The 25,315-nt window shown below is 44.0% G+C and overlaps 1 protein-coding gene across 2 annotated transcripts; it reads left to right on the top strand.

Moving 5' to 3' along the window:
* Positions 1 to 1,326: 1,326 nt before the first annotated feature.
* On the top strand, positions 1,327 to 15,441 carry LOC123994590 (lipase maturation factor 2-like). 2 transcript variants are annotated; one of them, XM_046297370.1, is made up of 15 exons: positions 1,436 to 1,555; positions 4,163 to 4,244; positions 4,356 to 4,621; positions 4,721 to 4,749; positions 6,476 to 6,666; positions 8,324 to 8,502; positions 9,035 to 9,173; positions 9,735 to 9,860; positions 11,671 to 11,776; positions 11,951 to 12,047; positions 12,294 to 12,476; positions 12,688 to 12,856; positions 13,303 to 13,414; positions 13,713 to 13,821; positions 14,119 to 15,441. In XM_046297370.1, exons 3-15 carry the CDS (start codon positions 4,505 to 4,507, stop codon positions 14,440 to 14,442), a joined length of 1,881 nt encoding a protein of 626 aa, XP_046153326.1. In that variant the 5' UTR covers positions 1,436 to 1,555; positions 4,163 to 4,244; positions 4,356 to 4,504; the 3' UTR covers positions 14,443 to 15,441. The 2 variants fall into 2 exon arrangements, with proteins under 2 accessions (XP_046153325.1, XP_046153326.1); XM_046297369.1 differs by lacking the exon at positions 4,163 to 4,244 and having other exon boundaries at positions 1,327 to 1,555.
* The last annotated feature ends 9,874 nt before the right edge of the window (positions 15,442 to 25,315 follow it).

The following is a 25,315-nucleotide window of genomic DNA, read 5'->3' as shown; positions in this document are numbered from 1 at the left end:
AAGATAAGCTGTAGACCACACTATCTACAGTACCTAGAGAGTTTTCATCTGTATTTTCCATAGCTGTTTATATTCCACCACAGAGCGAGGTTGGCACTAAAACCGCACTAAATGAGCTGTGTTCCGCCATAAGCAAACAGGAAAACGCTCATCCAGAGTCGGCGCTCCTAGTGGCCGGTAACAGGGAAACTTAAATCAGTTTACCAAATTTCTATCAACATGTTAAATATGCAACCAGAGGGAAAACATTTTACTCCGCACATAGAGACATGTACAAAGCTCTCCCTCGCTCCCTCCATTTGGCAAATCTGACCATAACTCTATCCTCCGGATTCCTGATTACAAGCACCCCATTCAGGGGTGTGTGCTCAGTCCCCTCCTGTACTCCCTGTTCAATCATGACTGCATGGCCAGGCACAACTCCAACACCATCATTAAGTTTGCTGATGACACAACAGTGGTATGCCTGATCACCGACAACGATGAGACAGCCTATAGGGAGGCCGTGTGGTGCAAGGACAACAACCTCTCCCTCAACGTGATCAAGACTAAGGAGATGATTGTGGACTACAGAAAAAGGAGGACCGAGCACGCCCCCATTCTCATCGACGGGGCTGTAGTGGAGCAGGTTGAGAGCTTCAAGTTCCTTGGCATCCACACCAACAAACTAACATGGTCCAAGCACACCAAGGCAGTCGTGAAGAGGGCACGGCAATACCCATTCCCCCTCAGGAGATGGAAAAGATTTGGCATGGGTCCTCTGATCCTCAAAAGGTTGTACAGCTGCACCATAGAGAGAATCCTGATGGGTTGCATCACTGCCTGGTATGGCAACTGCTCGACCTCCGACCTCAAGTCACTACAGAGGGTAGTGCGTACGGCCAAGTACATCACCGGGGCCAAGCTTCCTGCCATCCAGGACCTCTACACCAGGCGGTGTCAGAGGAAGGTCCTAAAAATTGTCAAAGACTCCAGCCACCCTAATCATAGACTGTTCTCTCTACTACCGCACGGCAAGCGGTACCAGAGTCTATTTGCACCCCCCCCCACCATATGCTACTGCTACTCTCTGTTATTATCAATGCATAGGCACTTTAATAACCCTACTGTACCTGCATGTACATAATTACCTCAATTAGCTCGACACAGGTGCCCCTGTACATTGACACATTGACTCTGTACCAGTACCCCCTGTATATTGCCCTCCTATTGTTATATTGGGTTTGATTTAGACCTTCAATGTCTCTGGTCCACAATCCAGTCCAGTTGGTGGCGATCATGCACTTTAAAGTTGGTTGCCAACGGCGATATAAATTCCACAGAAGAAGAAGAACCACGCCTTCTGCAACATTCACTTATTTTTCTTTCTCCGCACAGCAACAGTTATTTATTCGTGCTGTGTTGAAAGACGTTTTAAAACATTTTTCTATTTAGATTTAGCAGGGAAGCCTAGCTTTAAACATGGGGGTAACCAGATTAACGCGTCATATGTTTTTATGGAGTATGGCAATTATTTACATGTTTGCTTTTGCATCCCTCTATGTCCAGATACCAGGTAAAACAACATTTTACATGCGCCCATTTGTTAATTGTAATCTAAGGAACTTGATTATTGGTTGACTGTTGATGATCATGGAAAAGCATTCAGCTCTGCATCTTTGAATCGGGTGGATTTCACTTTTTCCATATGTTTAGCTTGCTTCCTCATATTCAAACTGTTGCGAATCTGATGATGAACTGATTTGTAGTTGCATCTGATTGGTAAAGTACACCGGGGATTGTAAATATAAAATACTGTCAAACGAAGTAGCCTAATATGTTTATCGGATGAAATGACCACTTTCTGAGCTAGCCGGTGTTGTTGGGACTGATCGGGCGAGCTAATGACAACTTCCACGTGCTAAGCTATTTCGCTACATTCATTGCCTTTGCTACACTGTTACAACTCTTGCACCGTCACTATAGTCTAGGCCTAGAAAAGGAATGTATTTTGATTGAATATTCAGTTTCAGATACTTTACATACACAGATCTATATTGATGTGTTCGTATTTATTTCTAAACATTAACTAGCTGTATACGTGAATGACTTGTTATAGAATGGTCCCTCACGTACTAAGGGAAACCATACATTAACGTAGGGGAGACTTAGCCTAGTAAGAACCATCCTGATCTCGCGAGCGCGCAAGTTCGTACGAGGCTAGGGCATGTTGGCTTTATAAAGGAGAGTGCGACCAGTTGGCAGCGATAGAAGTGATGTGGCCTTTCATGCTATGGCCACGTCCTGACAGCACTGGTCGTCATTGGACGGATGCCCGTTTAGATATTTGCTTGGGGCAAGTGAATGTTTTCTTTGCACGGTTGCTTTCGTTGCCTTTTTTATGCTCTTTGAGGGTTAGGATTTCCCTCCAGACTGTGCACACATCAGTCCAGTATTCGAGCTTGGCTCAGACCCCTAACAGTATACAATCGATCTAACTTGTCGTATCATTCATCATCTTTTCCCAGTCTAAATACAAACCTGTAGTCGTGTTGATTTGCCATCACTGTCAACTTTACTTTGTCATGCAACCATCTTATTATGCAAATTGTATGTGAAATGTACCAAGGTAAAATGTGTTTTATATTGAATATTGGGTTGCTATTCGGTTTTGTCTCCTCAATAGCTATTGAACCAAACATTCCATTATTATGAAAATGAGATATTCTGAATCGGGGGAGGATTGACAAAAATCCACTGCTTATTCTTATTAAGGACATTTTGATTTTCTTTATGCGGGATTTAAATGTTCAATAGCCTTTCTACGCAAAACACTCTATGACTATGAAAATGGTTTATTCATAATCAGGGGAGCCGATTATACACTATAGAAGATAGCTCTTACACTATCTTCAATAGCTCTTACACAAAGTGTGCCATGACTATGAAATTGATATATTCCGAATCATGGGGAGGATGGACAAAAATACACGTTTGTTTGTGTAAAGAAAAGTATAAACAATACACCTTGTATTCCAAAACGCCTGAAACCGACATCCTACGCAGGATTTCTGACTAGACACCGGCAAATTGTAATCATCGTATACTTCCTCTGTTGGTTTTGGAATACAAGGTGTATTGTTTGTACTTTTCTTTACACAAACAAACATGTATTTTTGTCCATCCTCCCCTATTTTAAGCAATACAGCCAGAGAAGGTGTGGTATATGGCCAGTATACCACGGATAACGGCTGCTCTTTGCACGACGCAATGCGGAGTGCCTGCATACAGCCTTTAGTCGTGGTATATTGGTTATATACCACAAACCCCAGAGGTACCTTATTGCTATTATAAACTGGTTACCAATGTAATTAGAATAGTATAACAACAACAAAAAACATCATACACATGGTATATGGTCCGATATACCATGGCTTTTTAGCCAGTCAGCATTCAGGGCTCACACCACCTAGTTTATAATATAGAATTGATCATTTTCATAGTCATGGAACACTTTGTTTAAGAGCTATTGAAGATTGAAATCGTATTATAAAAAATTCAAAAATGTGGAATTTCTCCATCCACCCCTGATTTAGATAGTATAATCTTCATAGTCATGGCATGCTTGGCTCAATAGCTATTGACGAGAGAACCACATATCCAACACAAAACACATTTTACGAAGTGCAAAATATGTGTGCGTCCACTTGCAATCCACTCCATAGTCACTTTACCTGGCAGCAGGTGGCCTAACTGAAATAACACATCTCATTTGACAAGTGCTGGCAAGAGGAGATGCATTGCACATCAATGAGTCATCATTGCACAGTTTAGTGTTTGTTTTACCTTTATTGCTCTGCTTCTCGTCCCAAATGTGAGTATGCATCCAGTTGGTCCACTCTGTGTGCCAGGTATGTCCTAGTGGCACTTCTAGTCTCTCACCTGTCCTCTCAAGTGTACACTAAATACACTAGATTCCAATGAACTGTAATAAGACTGGCTGTATGCTTTCAGTCTTTTTTTTAATGAAAAAGTTAGGCCATATTCCAATCAGTTGATCACAATCTTGGCTCAAACCGTAAGCAATGTTATGGTAATAATATTCTGGAATACCTAATTTAGTGAGATGTTTGAATTTCTGAACTCCCTTCTTTCACATGTTCCCTTTGGACTGAACAAGCAGACAGCCCAGATAAAAACAAGTGTCTCGTTTTCACATACGTGACCATTGACCTATTTAGCAGGGTACCATAAACCCACTTACTGTAAGTATATGAACATGGCCTCTATTCACTAACCCATTCCCAATAAACACAACCCCCCCCCCCCCCCCTCTGTTTTGTTTATCCATCCCTGCTCTTTGTCTCGGTGGCCAGGTCTCTATGGCAATGAGGGGGTCCTGCCTGTGCGCCTGGTGGAGCCCCGTGTGAATGGCTCCAGACCAGTGTTGGAGCAGATACATGCCCACCCCTCCCTGCTGTGGCTGGGGCCCCGGCTGGGTCTGGACCTGGACGCCCAACAGGCAATGGAGCTGCTCTGCCTGGCGGGGGCTCTCTTAGCCCTGGGAGCAGCCCTACTGGAGCCCCTCCGAGACAGCCTGGTGTTCTTCTGTCTCTGGGCCCTCTACCTCTCCCTCTGTCAGGTCAGTGGGCGGGGTTGTCTGTCTGCCATTGGTTTGGTTAGATACTGTACATTAAATAAATGATAGAGTAAATGAATCAACATATTTTTCTCTTGACAGGTGGGTCAAGACTTTCTGCGTTTTCAGTGGTAAGTGATCTGTCCTCTGACTTCTCCTATGGGCTGAATTGATAGAGTGTGACCTAGGCTGCAAAGCTCAGACTTTGAAACTAAAAGTATTTTGTTTACTAAAGTGTTATTGCTGAAGGCAAAGTCTACTGGGACTGTGACATCATTTTTTTTCTCAGACATGGGTTTTACTGCAAGAGCATCAGGGTCAGACAATAAACTGCTATTGGAACCATTTACCAGTCAAATTCACGATCCACTCTTCATAATTCTGTGTTGATTACTAACTACAGTACAGTTGTCAAGTTGAGAATAGAACTGATGTTGAAAGTGTTTGTCTATATGTATCAGTCTTAGACATCATGCATATTTTATAGGGGTCAGCAGGCTTTGCATTGAAGGACATCTATCAGACATGTAATATGGTTTTGGAGTTATGGACTTTCAGCTAAGCTTGGAGATGTGCTAGAATTGCAGCACATTTTCTTCTGAGATCTGTTTGTAGCAAAGCAAGACGGTGCAAGGCCAGGGCCGGCTGCCCATTAGGCAGGATTTGGCATCCGACAGTGGCGGCAGATTGACGAGGGAGGCCTTTTCTGAGCTAAACTGACCAAGACGTACCTCAAACAACGCATCAAACCTCACAAAATTCTGCCCAAAAACAATGCAAATTTCTCTCAAACATATGGGCATATGGGAGTTTTAGGTGAGCGCTGATGCCGCCCTGTGATAAGCAGTGCCCACTTTGTTAAAGGCAGGGTTGCAAAATATTTTGCTGGTCCATTCCCAGCGTGCCTCTCCAGGGTGTTGTTGGAGAGATGCATCCACCACAAACATCCGTCACAAACATCACATAGCAGATACAGCCTATGGTAGAAAGAGTATGCAGCCTTTTCTGTAGCCTACAGGCTGGAGATAAAATGTATGACAATGTCATCTGAGACAGACACGTTTTACATCATGCACGTTTCTCCAATTGGCTTAATGTAAATGGCGCCCAATCAAATAAGAAATGCGCTGACAAGTTAGCGAACACCAAATCCCCTCCCAAAACATTCACAGGAATCAGGACAAATAAAGAGCTGACAAGTATGTATTTTTCAGTGTCTGGAAAATACATATTTTTCCACCTCTGATATAGAATTATTTTATTGCGGAATTTCTTTTCGTCTTGCCTAGAGCGTCAGAACGGCCAGGACTGGGCCTGTGTAAGGCAGTGGTTTCCACAGCAACAGCAATTGCATGGTGTGGTAAATAGATAATACGTAGTTGCCTCGTGTTTTTATGAGTAGTAGGTGTAGGTGTGTCTGAACTGTTTACAGTTAGGTGGCTATCCCCTAAGGCACACCATTTGGTTCTGCATGAAGAGAATGCCGACCTACAACCAGTTTTAAGATGCACAGCTACCAGTATGTTATGGCATCTCAGTGCCTCTGGCTCTAACGGACATTGCTTCTACTAGGCTAACTGATTCCCTGGAAGGCAGTGTCATTGGATTCGAAGCTATTCCACTGTTTTGAGCAGGAATTTCATGTAGCCTTCTGGTGCAGGAATTTTGAGTGAAATGCAATCTATTGATTTTAATACGTTTCAACTTTGTCATTTCTTTGAGACCTGAGACTTTGGGTTGTTCGAGGTATTTCAGTGCCCTATTCATTATAGTTATGATGTGAGGAGGAGTTGGGATTTTTTTTTCACAGGAAAATGGAATTTGATTATTCGTGTCTCGTTTGATCCCCTCCCATAGGGACAGCCTGCTGTTGGAGGCGGGCTTCCTGACCGTGCTCGTCGCGCCGCTCAACCTCCTGCGGTGCGCGACGTTCCGTCATCATGACGCCGTGACCTTCTGGCTGGCCCGCTGGCTCCTGTTCCGCCTCACCTTTGGCTCCGGGGTCGCCAAACTGGCCAGCCACTGCCCCAGCTGGTGGGGGCTCACCGGTGAGACAGGGGAACCTCTTATGACGCAAAACTGTACTGTTCAATGTACACGGAACAAAAATATAAACGCAACCATTTCAATTAGGTTACTGAGTTACAGTTTATATTAGGAATTCAGTTGATTGAAATGAATTCATTAGGCCCGAATCTATGGATTTCACATGACTCGGCAATGGGTGGTCCTGGGAGGTCATAGGGGAGTGTGGAGGAACTTGGGAGCCAGTGTGAGGGGAAAAATGATGTGTTGACCTTATTGGTTTGAGATTAATAGTTGACAATACATACTTGAATAGTCCTATTAATGTTGTGGTTTTTATGGTCTCCACTCTAGCTTCCTGCAGGTAGTCTGGGAGTTGGGGACATGGGTTTTTACTAGAGATAGCTTGAAGCTGACAATTGATTGATGGCTTGGTGATTTTTTAAAATTTATTTTTTAAAGCAGCCACATTCCAGCCTATCATTAGGGGTGCTTGTGAGACATATGTCTCAGTTCTAACTGGGCCTGCCTTCTATAGATATAGAGACCCTGAAGGAATAGAAGAAACATTTCAGTAGAATACCCCACTGCAGTTTTAGGTTTGGTATTTAAAGACCTGGTATTCTCTGTATGATTCAAGCACTCGGTCCGACAGTCAAGACTGTTGGATTGACGGCTTCTTTATTGCAATAATTAAGCAATATTGAATAAAGATGATTGTTTGAGGAAATGACCGTCTCTCTCACTTGAATAGAATTTTCAGCACAGGAGCCAGGCCCAGCCAGTCAGTGAGTTTTTTTCCCCACAAAATGTCTTTATTACAGACAGAAATACTCCTCAGTTTCGATCCCGCAGGTGAAGAAGCCACGTGTGGAGGTCCTGGACTGGTGTGGTTTCACGTGGTCTGCAGTTGTGAGGCCAGGTGGAGTACTGCCAATTCTCTAAAATGACATTAGAGGTGGCGTATGGTAGAGAAATGAACATGAAAGTCTCGGCAACAGCTCTGGTGGACATTTTTTTTTGTGGTCTTCTTTTGTCCCCAGCACAATGTGCACCTGTGTAATGATCATGCTGTTTAATCAGTTTCTTGATATGCCACACCTGTCAGGTGGATGGATTATCTTGGCAAAGGAGAAATGCTCACTAACAGGGATGTAAACAAATTTGTGCACAAAATTTGGTACAAAACATTTTGTGTGTCTGGAAAATGTCTGGGATCTTTCATTTGAGCTCATGAAACATGTTGCGTTTATATTTTTGTTGAGTATAGCTTCGGGACCACAACTAAATGGGAGTCTGTAGTGACATTGGGCTGAAATTGGGACTCCTGATCCCAATGTCAGACCAGTTTCCCAACAGACTCTCAATTAGTTGTCGGTGCAGAAGCTATGTTCAATGGTATGAGAAATGTTGCTGTACAAAGACTGGTTGAGTAATGATAACATTGGCTATGATTGTGCATCATGTAATGGGTATGTTCCTCGCCCAGCGGCAGTATGCGCATTCGCTTCCATGATGATGATCATGATGATGCCTGGAGCCTCACTACACATCAGTATTCAGGAAAAGTGTAAAACATGTGATCTCAAAAAAGGTGTGCAGTATTATGGGTCAATCTATACTCATCCATGTCTCATACCCTTCCCTCTGTCACCCCATCAACCCCCTCCCTCTTCCCAGCGGTGAACCACATGTTTGAGGCCCAAGGCATCCCCCTGCCCTGGTCCTGGTTCATCCAGCAGCTGCCAGACTGGTACCTGAAGCTGGGGACTGTCGGTCTGTTGGTGACAGAGATCGCTGTGCCCCCCCTCTACTTTTCCCCCATCCGCAGCCTCCGACTGGCAGCCTTCTACATTCAGGTGTGTGTGTGGTTACACCAGCAGCTGCTAAACATGGGCATGGAAAATGTCGGTTGAAGGCTTGAACACGCAGAAATATAGGCTTCCAGTTTGTTTCACAGTTTCCACCGTCCGCCTAAATCGCCATCAAGTGTTGAGGTCTGGTTGAGAGAGGGGAGGTTCAGAAAGACACGTGAATAACCAACTACCTACAGTACAATTGATCTAGTCTGTTATCATCCAGGGAATCGCCAGACCACGATGCTGCTATAAGGCTCGTGTGTGTGTGTGTGTGTGTGTGTGTGTGTGTGTGTGTGTGTGTGTGTGTGTGTGTGTGTGTGTGTGTGTGTGTGTGTGTGTGTGTGTGTGTGTGTGTGTGTGTGTGTGTGTGTGTGTGTGTGTGTGTGTCTTTTGTATGTTTGACACCTAACTATACACACGTCTTAAGGGATTTTGAATGTTGCAGGGTTGCGACCCCACACGTGTAATTTGCATGATGCCTTTTATCTAACTATATCTACTGTACCTACTTCTCTCTGTAACTGATAACCAGGCAACATACCAGGTGAAGTTGATGTTCTTGGGGAACTATGGCTTCCTCCCCTTCCTCTCCCTGGCTCTGACTTTCTCCCTGTTGGACGACGACCATATCAGCTACTGGCTGGGCCACGGCAAGAAGAAGAGAACCAAGAGTATGACCTCATTCTCTTCTTATGCAACCTTCAACTCTCACATTTAACACCAGAGTAGACGTTCAGGCCAGCTTTCTCCCTAATACAGCATTATCCACACCCGGTATGGTGTTTTAAGCTGGTGGAAGGTACTAGAAAACATAAAGGCTGTTACAGTAATGATCAGCTTCCTTTCTTCTCCTATTCTGCCTCTCCAGTTGGCCAACATTGACATTACAAAGTGAGGGGTGCATTGTTGAGTGCCTGCCAGCAGAACACTGGGTCAGTTCCGATGGGTGTCCTTGTGTCTTGATGGTAGGGAGAGGGAAAAAAGAGAGGGGGGGGGATTTGTTTTATTCTCGGGCAGAGTGGTCTGATCTGGCAGGATGTCAGGTGTTGTCTTGTTTAAACAAAAGACATCACAGAAGTACTTAACTGCAGTTAACATTCCTAATGTCCTAAAAGGTAACCCCTTAACTTAATTTACAAAGTACGTTTTTAGTAGCTGGACAAAAACAAATGATGGGCTCTGTTTGTGATACTAAGAGTACCTAATCTAATTATTATTATATTTTTTTGCAGCCTGGCCCCAAACCATAATGTCATTGCTGGTTGTACTGGCTGTATTTGCTGTCATCATCTATGGAACTAAAGTGCTCTTCACACTGGAGATGGACTGGGATGCCAGGACTATAACCTCCAAAACCGGTAGGTTATCATCGAAATACAGTGCATTCGGAAAGCATTCAGACCCCTTTAACTTTTTCCACATTTTGTTACGTTACAGCCTTATTCTGTTTTTAATTGCTCAATCTACATACAATACCCCATAATGACAAAGCAAAAACAGGTTTTTAGATTTTTTTTTGTGCAATTATTTTATTTTTTAAAGATCATATTTACAGAAGTAGGTTTTCATCAAGGATCACTCAGCACTAAGGTCTGTTCATATTTGTCTTGATCCTGACTATTCTCCCAGTCCCCCCTGATGAAAAACATCCCCACAGCATGATGCTGCCACCACCATGCGTCACCTTAGGGATGGTGACAGGTTTCCTCCAGACGTGACGCTTGGCCTTCAGGCCGGAGTTCAATCTTGTTTCATCAGAACAGAGAATCTTGTTTCTCGTAGGTGCCTTTAGGCAATCTCCAAGAGGGCTGTCATGTGTCTTTTACTGAGGAGTGCTGCAGAGATGGTTGTCCTTCTGGAAGGTTCTCCCATCTCCACAGACGAACTCTGGAGCTCTGTCAGAGTGACCATCTGGTTCTTGGTCTCATCACTTACCAAGGCCCTTCTCCACCAATTGCTCAGTTTGACCGGGTGGCCAGCTCTAGGAAGAGTCTTGGTGGTTCCAAATCATTCCCATTTAAGGATGATGGAGGCCACTGTGTTCTTTGGGACCTTCAATGCTGCAGACATTTTTTTGGTGTCCTTCCCCAGATCTGTGCCTCGACACAATCCTGTCTTGGAGCTCTACAGACCATTCGTTCGACCTCATGGCTTACTTTTTGCTAAGACATGCACTGTCAACTGTGTGACCTTATATAGACAGGTGTGTGCCTTTCCAAATAATTTGAATTTACCACAGGTGGACTCCAATCAAGTTGTAGAAACATCTCAAGGATGATCAATGGAAACAGGATGCACCTAAGCTCAATTTCGAGTCTCATAGGAAAGGGTCTGAATACTTAATAAGGTATTTCTGTTTTTTAATAGATTTGCAAAAAAATCTAAACCTCTTTTTGCTTTGTCATTTTGGGGTATTGTGTGTAGATTGCTGAGGAGTTTTTATTTATTTGATCCATTTTAGAATAAGGCTGCAATGTAACAAAATAAGGAAAAAGTCAAGGGGTCTGAATACTTAACGACGGCACTGTAAAACAGTATACCTAGTGACTCTGTAGGTTAACATCTACAGTGCCTTGCGAAAGTATTCGGCCCCCTTGAACTTTGCAACCTTTTGCCACATTTCAGGCTTCAAACATAAAGATATAAAACTGTATTTTTTTGTGACGAATCAACAACAAGTGGGACACAATCATGAAGTGGAACGACATTTATTGGATATTTCAAACTTTTTTAACAAATCAAAAACTGAAAAATTGGGCGTGCAAAATTATTCCGCCCCTTTACTTTCAGTGCAGCAAACTCTCTCCAGAAGTTCAGTGAGGATCTCTGAATGATCCAATGTTGACCTTGATGACTAATGATGATAAATACAATCCACCTGTGTGTAATCAAGTCTCCGTATAAATGCACCTGCACTGTGATAGTCTCAGAGGTCCGTTAAAAGCGCAGAGAGCATCATGAAGAACAAGGAACACACCAGGCAGGTCCGAGATACTGTTGTGAAGAAGTTTAAAGCCGGATTTGGATACAAAAAGATTTCCCAAGCTTTAAACATCCCAAGGAGCACGGTGCAAGTGATAATCTTGAAATGGAAGGAGTATCAGACTACATTATTGATACATTATGTTCATGGTTAAGTGATTGTCATGTATTTGTCCTGTTTTGTAGCCTTCACCCAGCAGCAGTTTGGCAATTTGTTGAAGCTTGTGACAGGACCCACTATCTGGGTAGGAGTTCTCTCTCTCACCTGGGAGGTGGTGGCAGCCATGCTGGGGTGAGTAGCCTATTTCATACTAAAACTGTATCTGGAATTCAAAGACTGTGGTAGATCTAGTTCCTTTTCGTTGCATTTTCTGACCCCAGAACAGTGGTCTGCCCGATGCGGTGTGAGTCATCCTTGTTTTGCGTTAATGTCCACTGATCTCAGATCTGTGTTTACTCCCGCTAGGTGTGTGTGTGTTAGAGGGTGCCTCTGGAAGCTCTGGGGCCTCATCCAATGGGCTGTCTTTGCCTCTGCTGCAGTCGCCGTGTTTGCTATCAGTGTGGTGAGTCACACCTGTCAATCACACGGGGAAGCCTTCTGATTGGTTAACTTTTTCTTTCGTACTTGCATTCATCTACTGAGTGAAACCCATCTAATTACTTTAAGTCTGTGTTTTGTGTAATAGTGAATCACTAATGAAGACGGCATACATCTACCGAATTGGTCTGTTGCAGTTACTATTGGTCTAGTAGATAGAATCTTATAAAAAGTGCTCTCTGATTGGTCATGGTGTTTTCTTCATCCCCAGGTGCCCTACTCTTCCATGGAACAGGTGTACAGCAGTAAGATTTTACCGGAGGTGAGACAGGCCTACAACCTAGTGGAGCGCTACAGACTGGTCAGTGCCTACAGCCTGGACAGCAGGATGACAGGGGTGGCTGGGAGGTCAGAGGTCATCCTAGAGGGCAGCATGGACAAGAACACCTGGACGGTAAGAGAGTGGGGACCAAAATAATAGTTATGGATGAAAAGTTTTCAGTTTATTTTATTTTTTCTAATTTCAAAATGTTAGATAGGGAATGTCCTCAATCATGTTATCTTCCTCAACTACATGACTTTCTTCAAGTAAAACAATCGGGTATATAGTTCTGCAAAAGGTGTATGGTGTGTTTCAATGAACCTTTTCCCATTGGCCCTCTTAGGAGATAGAGTTCATGTACAAGCCGGGGAACGTGGGCGTGGCCCCTCCAGTGGTGGCCCCCCACCAGCCACGGTTAGACTGGCAGATGAGCCAGGCAGCCCAGGGACTGGCCGAACAGAGCCCCTGGTTTACAGGCCTAGTGCACTGCCTACTGCAGGGCAATAAGGATGGTATGTACTGCCCTCTGACTTCTATTTTTCAATTAAAGTATAAGAGCACATACGTCTTTGTTTTCATGAGGAAAGGTTGCATCTGGCAGACTACTTGTATTTTGGCTCTTGGTGGGGGGTTTTAGGCCTGTGGTCTTTACTAGGATCAGCCCCCCCCCCCCCCCCCGTCTATTTAATCTTATTGATTATGGTCTTAAAGGAAAAACTGATCCTAGATCAGCACTCCTACTCTGAGACGCTTTATGAATACGGGCCCAGAAGTTGACTGGTATGCGCCTGCCGTGTAAAACCGCTAGTCAGTGTGAGGTGGGCGTGATTTACTCACACATTGTAGATCATTAACCGTCCAACAAAGAGGAAATATCAGCACTCACTCAGATGACCACATACCTGCATGCTGCACTATGTCGCTCACACATGACTCTGTATCTCTCCCTGTGTCCCAGTGGTGAGACTGATCCAGGCAGACTCAGCCCAATACCCATTCAGCCAGGCCCCCCCGGTCTACCTCCGAGCCAGCCTCTACCGGTACTGGTTCACCCAGACCACACAGGACGGGTGAGCAGCCTACGATATCCACTACAACAGTGGGTGTGCTGGGGAGAGTGTTAATGGGTTAACCCGTGAATTTCTAAGATCATTCATTCATAAAATCAGTTAAGATATACAAGTGAACTTACATATTCGCTATATTAAGTAATGTTGTTCAGAATGCCCACAATGTGCAGTATGGTATACTTACAGTATGCTAATTGTCAGAATTCGTTAAAGCCACTTGATACAGCTATTCAACCAGAAACAAATCAAATCATTTTCCTATGGTATTGAGTGGTGTATTGGTTGTCTTCCCTGTCAGGTCTGGTCCTAATGAATGGTGGAGGAGAGACTATGCAGAGGAGTTCTATCCTGCAGTGCAGCTGGGTGACCCTACCCTGGAGGACATGCTCAACCAGCACGGACTCAAGGTAGCTAAGCCTTTTTGCTCAACTGGGTTATGTTGTAACTTTGTATTGTGCTAATAATATCAGCACTGTGGCTTGTGGTGATAGCCCCTCAATTTCAGATGTGGTGCCACATGGCGTGCATCTGTCACATGGCGTGCATCTGTCACATGGCGTGCATCTGTCACATGGCGTGTGTGCATGTGGTGTATGGCCAGGTGCCCCAAATCTGATTTCTCAGACACGCATACCAACAACACTCCCACTCCTACGCGTCTTTGTTGTGTATGTACATGTGCTTACATATTATCTTATGTGCAGGAGAAGTTCCCGATCCAGCCCAGTCCTGACTCTCCTCTGGCCCAGGTTCTGAGGCAGGTGCGGGGCCACGTTCAGACTCTACCTGGCCACCTGGTGCTCTGGTCCCTCCTGGCCACTGTCGCCACCATCTGGCTCCTCAAAACCCTGCTCTCCGGGGTCCTGGGGGGCCGAAAGGCTAAACCCACCCCAGCCGAACCCAAGGCCAAGAAGGCTAAGGACCAGCCAGCAGAGAAGAGTGCCTCGGCCTCCAGTCTCAAAGCAGGGAGGGAGAACTCTGAGGAGAGTAGACGGGATGCTGACAAGAGCCCTAAGAAGAGGAAGTGATGCGGGACTGCTGCCATGGGACTTCCTGTTACGTTCTTGTTGTTGCCCCTTGTCTCGGGATGGAGGGCGGAGAGAAGGGGTGTTACCTACATGTAAATCTCAGGTGTATCTACAGTAACTGCCAATCCGACCAGCTCTGTGACTCGGAGACCACCACTGTGGCCTTGTATTCAGTCGGTTCTCATCTGTCTCTCACACACACACACACACGCGCGCGCACGCACGCGTGCGTATACTGTACATACACAAGCAAAAACCGTCTATCTTCTCTGTGCCTCCTTCCGTCACCATATTCTCAGGTCCGCCTATGGATGAGTCTTCAGACATGCCAAGGTGAGTCCCTGACATTACAGTTCAGTGGTGCTTTTACATGAGCTGTTTTTGTGCTTTGCCATGTTCTTCAGGGAACACTTTATCTGAATTCTGGGAATGCATTGATCCATTTTAACGGTTGTTGTCCAACAGCTGTTTAATCTTGTGCGCTCTGTCTTTTGATGTGATATTCAGCGTCCACAGTCGTGCTGAGTGCAGTTATTGTACCTCAGTGAACCCTTTTCGTGGACCGCTGAGATCAGTTTTACTGTATCAGGCAGACTTTTTTTTTTTTTTTTGTCAAGTGGTTCCATCTTTTGATATCAATACCCGGGCCCTCTATCCCGACCACGAGAAACTGTATAGCGACATCGTCACGAATACTGTATTCTGAGAGCTTTGTCCTGCTAAACCCTTTGCCTTAAAAAATCTGCGGATTGCTTTTCTTAACTTTCAAAAACCCTTTTGTCGCATTCTTGAACAGCTTAAAATGCATAACTGCTACTAACAAATCTCTACATTCCACATCTGTGTATATTTGAGACGTAGTATTACTTAAGCTTTGTGTATTAGGTTAAAGCACTACTGCAGAATGACTGGGCTTTAAGGAGAAATTCCAAGCCCTATGGCGCTATTCAGTCTGTATCGCCGAGTCATTACACATTGCGTGATAAAAATGGAAAGATACTTTTTGCTGGTCAGTGTTTTTTATTCTTTTATTCTTGGCTGTATGTTGAAACTGAACACTTAGATTTGACAAATAAACTACAGATGAAAAAGACTGAAACATTCTGTGTTTGTCAGAAACCTGACTTTCTATCTAGTTGAGAGGTGTGCTTGTGTCCAATACCATACTAACAGGTCTGTATGTTATGTGACGGAGTCTGTGGCTTGGAGCTTCAATCCTTTATAGTGATTCCACCCGGGCTGATTGTTCCAATGACCAACAGGTGGTGCTCTTTGTGTTTCTGCATTTCTTCATGACAAATGTACAGAGACATGTTCAGTGTGAAATAGCCAGTGACTCTCTGGTAAGGATCTCACCAATGAAGTATGGGGTTGTAGGGTCAGCTCCTGAGTGTGGCTGTGTTGGTAGATGTCATGGGGGTGAATTGCTGGGGTCACCTATAAAGAGTAGTCAGTTATTGGGAAAAAAAACCTAGGGGGATAAAGCGGGTACTTTGTTTTAAAAATATATTCTCATTTAAACAAAGTGCTTAATTACGGTAGTTTCCCCTCTATAACCACTGCTATTTGCTGTCTGTGAGTCACGGGGGTAACCCCAAGAATTTCCCCTGTCTGCTTATGTTATCACACCCTTCAGCCAATGCCACCTTTATGAGGAAGCCACTCCAAGTGGCCTTGACTCACTGACCTGCAGAGTCCTCAGTAGGCAACAATGCCCCAGAGTTCAAACCTACAAACCCATGCTAATGGGGCGAGATCATGACACCAGAGCCGGACTCATTCATGCTTGTGCTTTGCTTCATAATTTGACACAGAGTTTGGTTGATATGTATATTTGGCTGTGGTTAAACATTTTGTTGAGTGTGTAGGTTGGATGAACGGGAAGGTTTGCTCAAGCTTTGCTTCAAATGTTTTATCAACAAAGACGGTTGCATCTGGTTATCTCCGTTTCATACTATTAAAGATTTGAAATTGTGGGTAAGTCCTTTTTGACAGACACTTCAAATACTTTCTTTGGTTAATTTAACATACAAAAGATACATCCCATTTAAAGATCGGTGTAAGATTTCTTTCACGATTATGCCACAGGTAGACTGGTAACATTACTAGACAAGGCACTGAGATTGAGTCCATAATGAGGTTGTTTTGTGGGAGACTGAGTCCCGTTTGTCCTTCCTAAGGCACTGTCCAACTCAGAGGAGAAGAGTCCAAATGAGGTTGTTTTGTGGGAGACTGAGTCCTGTTTGTCCATCCTAAGGCACTGTCCAACTCAGAGGAGAAGAGTCCATAATGAGGTTGTTTTGTGGGAGACTGAGTCCTGTTTATCTCTTCCAAAGATGGAAGTCTTCGGGCTCGATTCAAGCTGTTTATCTCTTGAGATGTGACGGTAATGATCCTGCATTCATGGTAAATGCTTCTGATATTGGCGCAATCGGAAATGACCTTTTACTTTGCAATATTGCCGAACTTCCGCGATGCTGATTAAATTGAGCTCTTGATAGTCCCACAGTGCTGCCCTCCACTGGTCAACACGTGTACAACATGCAGCAGCATTGAGGGCTGTGACGTGTGTGTGTCTCTCTCAGCAGTCCTGGAGCAGGTCATACGGGACTCTCCACCTGGTGTTTGTCCTCCTGTTAAAACACATGTCATCTGGAGTTATGGTATCACCCCCTATAGAGCAAAGGTGCTACTACAACACGTATAGTTCAGGGGCATTCATATTCATGCACATATTTTCTCTCCAGTAATTGGTAGACAAAGAAAATGGGGTGGAGTCACTTACAGGAAGCTCAGATGGAACTGGTTCACTTATGGCAGGGGCGGAGACACAAGTGGGGTTAACTATGCTAGGGTAGCAGTCTGGAGGTGTCTCGTCCTCATACAAGTGGGGTTAACTATGCTAGGGTTGCAGTCTGGAGGTGTATACTAACTATGCTAGGGTAGCAGTCTGGAGGTGTCTCGTCCTCATACAAGTGGGGTTAACTATGCTAGGGTAGCAGTCTGGAGGTGTCACGTCCTCATACAAGTGGGGTTAACTATGCTAGGGTAGCAGTCTGGAGGTGTCACGTCCTCATACAAGTGGGGTTAACTATGCTAGGGTAGCAGTCTGGAGGTGTCTGGAGGTGTCCTCATACAAGTGGGGTTAACTATGCTAGGGTAGCAGTCTGGAGGTGTCACGTCCTCATACAAGTGGGGTTAACTATGCTAGGGTAGCAGTCTGGAGGTGTCTCGTCCTCATCCTGCAAAAGACGGCAAAGGTCAATTATCAAGTTTGAGGTCCCCCTCATCCTGCAAAAGACGGCAAAGGTCAATTATCAAGTTTGAGGTCCCCCACGTTTTATTGTACATTGCTTCTGAACAAACAGAATAGCAGTACACAGCTGATTGCCTGCAATGAGACAAAGGCTCATTGTTGAATGATGTCGGAATGTTGTACAACAAACACACATTAAAGTAGTGGAACTGGAATGGTTTGTTCTTGTGGGAGTAGAAGTGGTAGGCTAGGAACCTAGCCCTAGCCATCAGCATGATCAGTAGCACAACTCCAATCCCCATCCCTGCCTTATGACCCATGTGGAGCTGAGGGACCAGTCACAGATAGGGTCAGAGGTCAGACAGGAGTCTACCAATACCTGACCATACCAACTGATTTAGGATCAGTTCTCACAATTTGAGTCAGTCCTAATCTTAACCATAAACATCTCGTCAGAGATGGAGAGAAACTAAACAGAAAATTACGTAATAATCTCACCACTAACCAAGGGGGTGGGGCTTTGAGGGATCCCTGCAGCACATGGATGATCCCATTGGATGCCAGGATTTAAGAGTCGACGATGAAGCGGCCGTTGATATAAGGGGAGGAACTCTACAGAGAGAGACCAGGCTGGGACACGTTTGAGCTCACTGAGACTACAATCATGAAGTCAAACTTTATTTTCAGTGGTAATCTCTGTTCTATAAAATACATATATGTGGTCTATGAGGCTGATTAAGTAGCAAATTTTCACATTTTTGCAAACATTTTAGTCCAATCTAGGAGACCCGGTTAAGCAGAGCAACATATAATACATTCACATAACAGGGGAAACGGCTGCCGTTGGTCAGGTCCTTCAGGGCCAAGGCCCGGCCCTCTGAGAGATGGTACTCCATGCCCCTGTGGGTCAGTGTCTGGATAATACAACACAGGACAGTGTGTATGAGTGGGTGTACATATTTATACATAAACATACAGTGGGGAGAACAAGTATTTGATACACTGCCGATTTTGCAGGTTTTCCTACTTACAAATCATGTAGTCTGTAATTTTTATCATAGGTTCACTCACAACTGTGACAGACGGAATCTAAAACAAAAATCCAGAAAATCACATTGTATGATTTTTAAGTAATTAATTTGCATTTTATTGCATGACAAGTATTTGATAACCTACCAACCAGTAAAAATTCCAGATCTCACAGACCTGTTAATTTTTCTTAAAGAAGCCCTCCTGTTCTCCACTCATTACCTGTATTAACTGCACCTGTTTGAACTCGTTACCTGTATAAAAGACACCTGTCCACACACTCAATCAAACAGACTCCAACCTTTCCACAATGGCCAAGACCAGAGAGCTGTGTAAGGACATCAGGGATAAAATTGTAGACCTGCACTGTACCAGAACCAGGTACAAGAACACACACTATGCACAACTGGTGAGTCTCAATCAGTACATTTAGCAATCACTTGCTTTTCTAAAGTCTATCAACTCTACCATGTTTTATTTATTTTTATTTTACTAGGCAAGTCAGTTAAGAACAAATTATTATTTTCAATGACTGCATAGGAACAGTGGGTTAACTGCCTGTTCAGGGGCAGAACGACAGATTTCTACTTGTCAGCTCGGGGATTTGAACTTGCAACCTTCCGGTTACTAGTCCAACACTCTAACCACTAGGCTACCCTGCCACCCCAAGATAATTAGACAAGCTAGCTACTCAAGGTTGCTGGAAATTGGTGATATCATACGCGTTGATCCAGAGCATCCCAAACATGCTCAATGGGTGACATATCTGGTTGGTATGCAGGCAATTGAAGAACTGGGACATTTTCAGCTTCCAGGAATTGTGTACAGATCCTTGCGACATGTGACTGTGCATAATCATGCTGAAACATGAGGTGATGGTGGCGGATGAATGGCATGACAATGGGCCTCAGGATCTCGTCACGGTATCTCTGTGCATTCAAATTGCCATCTATAAAATGCAATTGTGTTCATTGTCCATAGCTTATGCCTGCCCATACCATAACTCCACCGCCACCATGGGGCACTCTGCACACAATGTTGACATGAGCAAACCACTCGCCCACACGACGAGAGCACACTTCTCCAGCATGCCAGTGGCCATCAAAAGGTGATCATTGGCCCACTGAAGTCGGTTATGACGCCAAACTGCAGTCATGTCAAGACCCTGGTGAGGATGACAAGTACTCAGATGAGCTTCCCTGAGACTGTTTCTGACAGTTTGTGCAGAAATGTTTTGGTTGTGCAAACCCACAGTTTCATCAGCTGTCCAGGTGACTGGTGTCAGACGATCCCGCAGGTGAGCCGGATGCGGAGGTCCTGGGCTGACGTGTTCTGCGGTTGTGAGGCCGGTTAGACATACTGCCTTATTTTCTAAATAACATTTTTATTTTATTATTATTTTGTATATTTAAACAGGACAAATCTGACAAATCTCTATGGGCATGATGCCTCTTGTGGTAATGAATGTACAGAGCTGTATGTGACCAGCTGTGTGAGACAGTGCCTGCATATGTCCGGTGGTAATGTACAGAGCTGTGTGTGAGCAGCTGTGTGAGACAGTGCATAAATATGTCCGGTGGTAATGTACAGAGCTGTATGTGAGCAGCTGTGTGAGACAGTGCATAAATATGTCCGGAGGTAATGTACAGAGCTGTGTGTGAGCAGCTGTGTGAGACAGTGCATAAATATGTCCGGTTGTGCATAATGCACGTCAGTGTGTGTTCTTGTACCTGGTTCTGGTACAGTCCAGTATTATCAGGTATAAACAGAGCGGACTGGATGGTCAGGTTACTGAGGCGCTTCACAAACTGGTTTCCTGACTCTGACATCTGGGAGTATTCAGGATTTGCTTGCAGATAAAAACAACACTGGATCAGTAACAAACCATTGTGAGTGAACATACCGTAAATCAAAACCTGACTATAATGATATATCTTTCCACTCTTCCTCTCTGAGGATGGATATGAGCACTTTCCTCCTGGTTGTTGTTGTTGTCACACAGCACTCAGCACTGGGATCCAGTGGCAGTAGCAGCCAAGTACAGTGCCTTGCGAAAGTATTCGGCCCCCTTGAACTTTGCGACCTTTTGCCACATTTCAGGCTTCAAACATAAAGATATAAAACTGTATTTTTTTGTGACGAATCAACAACAAGTGGGACACAATCATGAAGTGGAACGACATTTATTGGATATTTCAAACTTTTTTTAACAAATCAAAAACTGAAAAATTGGGCGTGCAAAATTATTCAGCCCCTTCACTTTCAGTGCAGCAAACTCTCTCCAGAAGTTCAGTGAGGATCTCTGAATGATCCAATGGTGACCTAAATGACTAATGATGATAAATACAATCCACCTGTGTGTAATCAAGTCTCTGTATAAATGCACCTGCACTGTGATAGTCTCAGAGGTCCGTTAAAAGCGCAGAGAGCATCATGAAGAACAAGGAACACACCAGGCAGGTCCGAGATACTGTTGTGAAGAAGTTTAAAGCCGGATTTGGATACAAAAAGATTTCCCAAGCTTTAAACATCCCAAGGAGCACTGTGCAAGCGATAATATTGAAATGGAATGAGTATCAGACCACTGCAAATCTACCAAGACCTGGCCATCCCTCTAAACTTTCAGCTCATACAAGGAGAAGACTGATCAGAGATGCAGCCAAGAGGCCCATGATCACTCTGGATGAACTGCAGAGATCTACAGCTGAGGTGGGACACTGTCCATAGGACAACAATCAGTCGTATATTGCACAAATCTGGCCTTTATGGAAGAGTGGCAAGAAGAAAGCCATTTCTTAAAGATATCCATAAAAAGTGTCGTTTTAAGTTTGCCACAAGCCACCTGGGAGACACACCAAACATGTGGAAGAAGGTGCTCTGGTCAGATGAAACCAAAATTGAACTTTTTGGCAACAATGCAAAACATTATGTTTGGCGTAAAAGCAACACAGCTCATCACCCTGAACACACCATCCCCACTGTCAAACATGGTGGTGGCAGCATCATGGTTTGGGCCTGCTTTTCTTCAGCAGGGACAGGGAAGATGGTTAAAATTGATGGGAAGATGGATGGAGCCAAATACAGGACCATTCTGGAAGAAAACCTGATGGAGTCTGCAAAAGACCTGAGACTGGGACGGAGATTTGTCTTCCAACAAGACAATGATCCAAAACATAAAGCAAAATCTACAATGGAATGGTTCAAAAATAAACATATCCAGGTGTTAGAATGGCCAAGTCAAAGTCCAGACCTGAATCCAATCGAGAATCTGTGGAAAGAACTGAAAACTGCTGTTCACTAATGCTCTCCATCCAACCTCACTGAGCTCGAGCTGTTTTGCAAGGAGGAATGGGAAAAAAATTTAGTCTCTCGATGTGCAAAACTGATAGAGACACACCTCAAGCGACTTACAGCTGTAAACGCAGCAAAAGGTGGTGCAACAAAGTATTAACTTAAGGGGGCTGAATAATTTTGCACGCCCAATTTTTCAGTTTTTGATTTGTTAAAAAAGTTTGAAATATCAAATAAATGTCGTTCCACTTCATGACTGTGTCCCACTTGTTGTTGATTCTTCACAAAAAAATACAGTTGTATTTTTTTATGTTTGAAGCCTGAAATGTAGCAAAATGTCGCAAAGTTCAAGGGGGCCGAATACTTTCGCAAGGCACTGTACATGTCTGAACTCGTCATATCAAGACTTTCCCTCAGTCCCCACAGCTTACTGTGTCACGGCACCACCAAAACACGAGCACATACGAGAACCCTCTGTTCCATAGCAAGCCTTTAAAAAGAGAGCATCTGGGGGTAAAATAGGGATTTCAGTAATGATGTTACCACCACCAAAATGGTTTGTCTTTTCATCTGGTGTTGCTTTCCTCATCAACGAGGCTTGATGACTCATCGATGAGCAGCAGTGAGGGATTGCAGTTATTGGATGCAGTGTGTTGTTTTACTCACCGATGCAATCTGGTCCCCCAGGACCTGGACAGCAGTGGGGCTCAACCACCTCCTTATAACACTCATGAGAACAGCCCTTGATAGACAACACCGGACTAGCCATGGGACTCACACTGTACCAACAGAGAGAGGGATAACATATTGCTAGGAGATACCTGCTGTAGGGTACGGTGCTACAGAGGTCACAATGCTCTGTACAACATATCTGGTTGTGTCATATGTTAAAGCAGAGACATTAGATGTTACGTAGATACTACTAAGAAATAGCCCCTTCATCTATTCTATTTCTCCCTCACTCCCTTCCCTATTCTGTCCCCTTCTCCCCCCCATATCCCTCTTCACCCTCATTTACGTCCCATCACTCTTTTCTCTGTCTCTCTCCATCTCGGTCTCCTTCAGTTCCGTGATTGTGCTCTGTAGCTCATGTCCTGTGGCCACTACGGTCCCCCGTCTTTGCCGATACAGATGACACCGGTCCAATGGTAATTGGCTGCAGACGTCGTGGAAACATTCTGCCAACACCAATGTATGATCTTCATTTGAGCCAGTTTGCTATAGCAGGAATAATCCTGCAGCAACAGGAATTGTGAATTGAATGAACTGTTATTTTTGTAGGGGTTGATATATTTTTCGTAAGGGAAAATCAATGACATTTTTTTACGTGGAAATTACAAACTTCAGAAGCCTTTTTAAACTTCATGTTAAACTACATGTTAAAATATCTTAATGTAATGTTTAAAATACATCTGTGACTGTCATCGTGGACAGACCCATTGTTCAATCTCCACTGGAACAGATATACACTAAAGCCAGAGGACACCATACATAGTTTTAAAGTTCTACAATATTATTACCTGACATGACTTGGACATCTGCTGTGTGTATAAGCCTTTACAGACACTATTTTAATCGAATTTGACAGCAAACAAATGATAAGCTTCCAGTCGTTTCAGGAAATGGTAAGCTTGTTTGACCCTTAACCTCCTTCCAACCCCTTCAACCCATAACATTTTATCCATGTATGTCATCTGGCTCTCAGCGGCTGCAAAGGTCAAGGCTCAAAAAGCATTTCTGAAAAAGAAACCACTCTGTCCTACTCCTTTGTCACCAGATTTGCTGAGATTACTTCCTGATTAGTCATCCCAGTAAGAGCATCTATCATCCTCAATACAGGATTAGGCGTTTCTGAATAACAGCAACATCTTTAAAAAGAGGATTTCTTATTTGATTTAGTGGATTGCCCCTGGTAAATATGGGGGCATGTTCATTAATTTTCTCTAGCAGGTCTGTCTTTGGCCACATTATCATGCAATGCCTGCATTTGAACTCAAGAGGGCAGCAGAGAGTACAGAAGGAGAGCAGTGCTGTAAGGACCTGTTGAAATAATAGACTATAAATGCACTGCTCATCATTGGAGGCTGGTGGGAGGAGCTATAGGAGGACAGGATCATTATAACGGCTGGAATGGAATAAATTGAATGGTATCAAACATATGGAAACCAAATCATTTTCTCCGTTCCATTTGTTCCAGTTCAGACAGTTGAATGAGCCCATCCTCAAATAGCTCCTCCCACCAGCCTCCACTGCAGCTCATTTTATAATAAGAAAGATAGTGAGTGAGATATATCTGGAAGAAATGCAGAGAAAGAGTGGAAAGAGAGAGGAAAAATAAAGAGAAAGGGAGAGAGATTGAAAGAGAGGGGATACCACTCATTAGGCAGAAATAGGAATCAAGTCGAAAGTCGAGGAGAGGGAAGAGTGAGTGTTGTGTTGAGAATCTTAAGAGTGATGATGTATCCTCTGGATGCCTGCCTTAGGGTTAAATGTCACTGGCACCAAAAATGCTCCGTCCAGCCAAACTCCTAAGGGTTGAACCCATGCCGGCTGGCAGGGGTTGCGATGGACGCCACTGTGAGATTCCGGACAAATGAGAACACACAGTCGAGGAAAGACACAGTCTGAAAAGAACATGAAACTTGGCTCAGTCTACTAGTATGTCAAATCCAAACAGAGACAAAACAGGACTTATGGTCCACATGTGAATGCGTCCAATTCTGTGGGGATGGATGGAGCACATCAGCTTCAAACAAAAGACAGCGTCACTGGGTTTTCACTGGGTGCCAATGCATTTTATTAAGCAGATATTACTATGCTGTCGGGGCTCTCATAGCGCCTTTGAAGCAAATCCTCACCCCCTCTGTGATTGGCTAAGAAATAACACTCAGAGAAAAACTAGTCTGGAGTTGACTTGTTTTCAGCTGTGGATCTCCTGTTGAATCAACCCAGAACATTATCCATTCATATTCACTCTGTTTTTCATTATATCGTATATAAACAGATCCCCAAGGCTAAGATATGAGAAAGGAATGAGTGTTGACCTACAATATGAATCGATTGTCATGTTGACTGAGGCATAGACATACAAGGACACAATTAAGACTGAGAAGTTCAGAAAGATTAGATACATGAGAAATAATTTCTAAATAACTTTTATACCGGATATAATATCCCTGTGTGCAATCCCATGTGGCTTAGATGGTACATCATGGTGCTTGCAACACCAGGATTGTGGGTTCAATTCCCACAAGGGACCAATGCAAAACTGTATGCACTCACTAAATTGAATCAAAT

This window comes from Oncorhynchus gorbuscha, linkage group LG14 (genome assembly GCF_021184085.1).
Source record: "Oncorhynchus gorbuscha isolate QuinsamMale2020 ecotype Even-year linkage group LG14, OgorEven_v1.0, whole genome shotgun sequence".
Classification (NCBI taxonomy): Eukaryota; Metazoa; Chordata; class Actinopteri; order Salmoniformes; family Salmonidae; genus Oncorhynchus; species Oncorhynchus gorbuscha.
The sequence above is the reverse complement of the archived record's forward strand: the minus strand, read 5'-3'. Positions and strand labels throughout refer to the sequence as shown.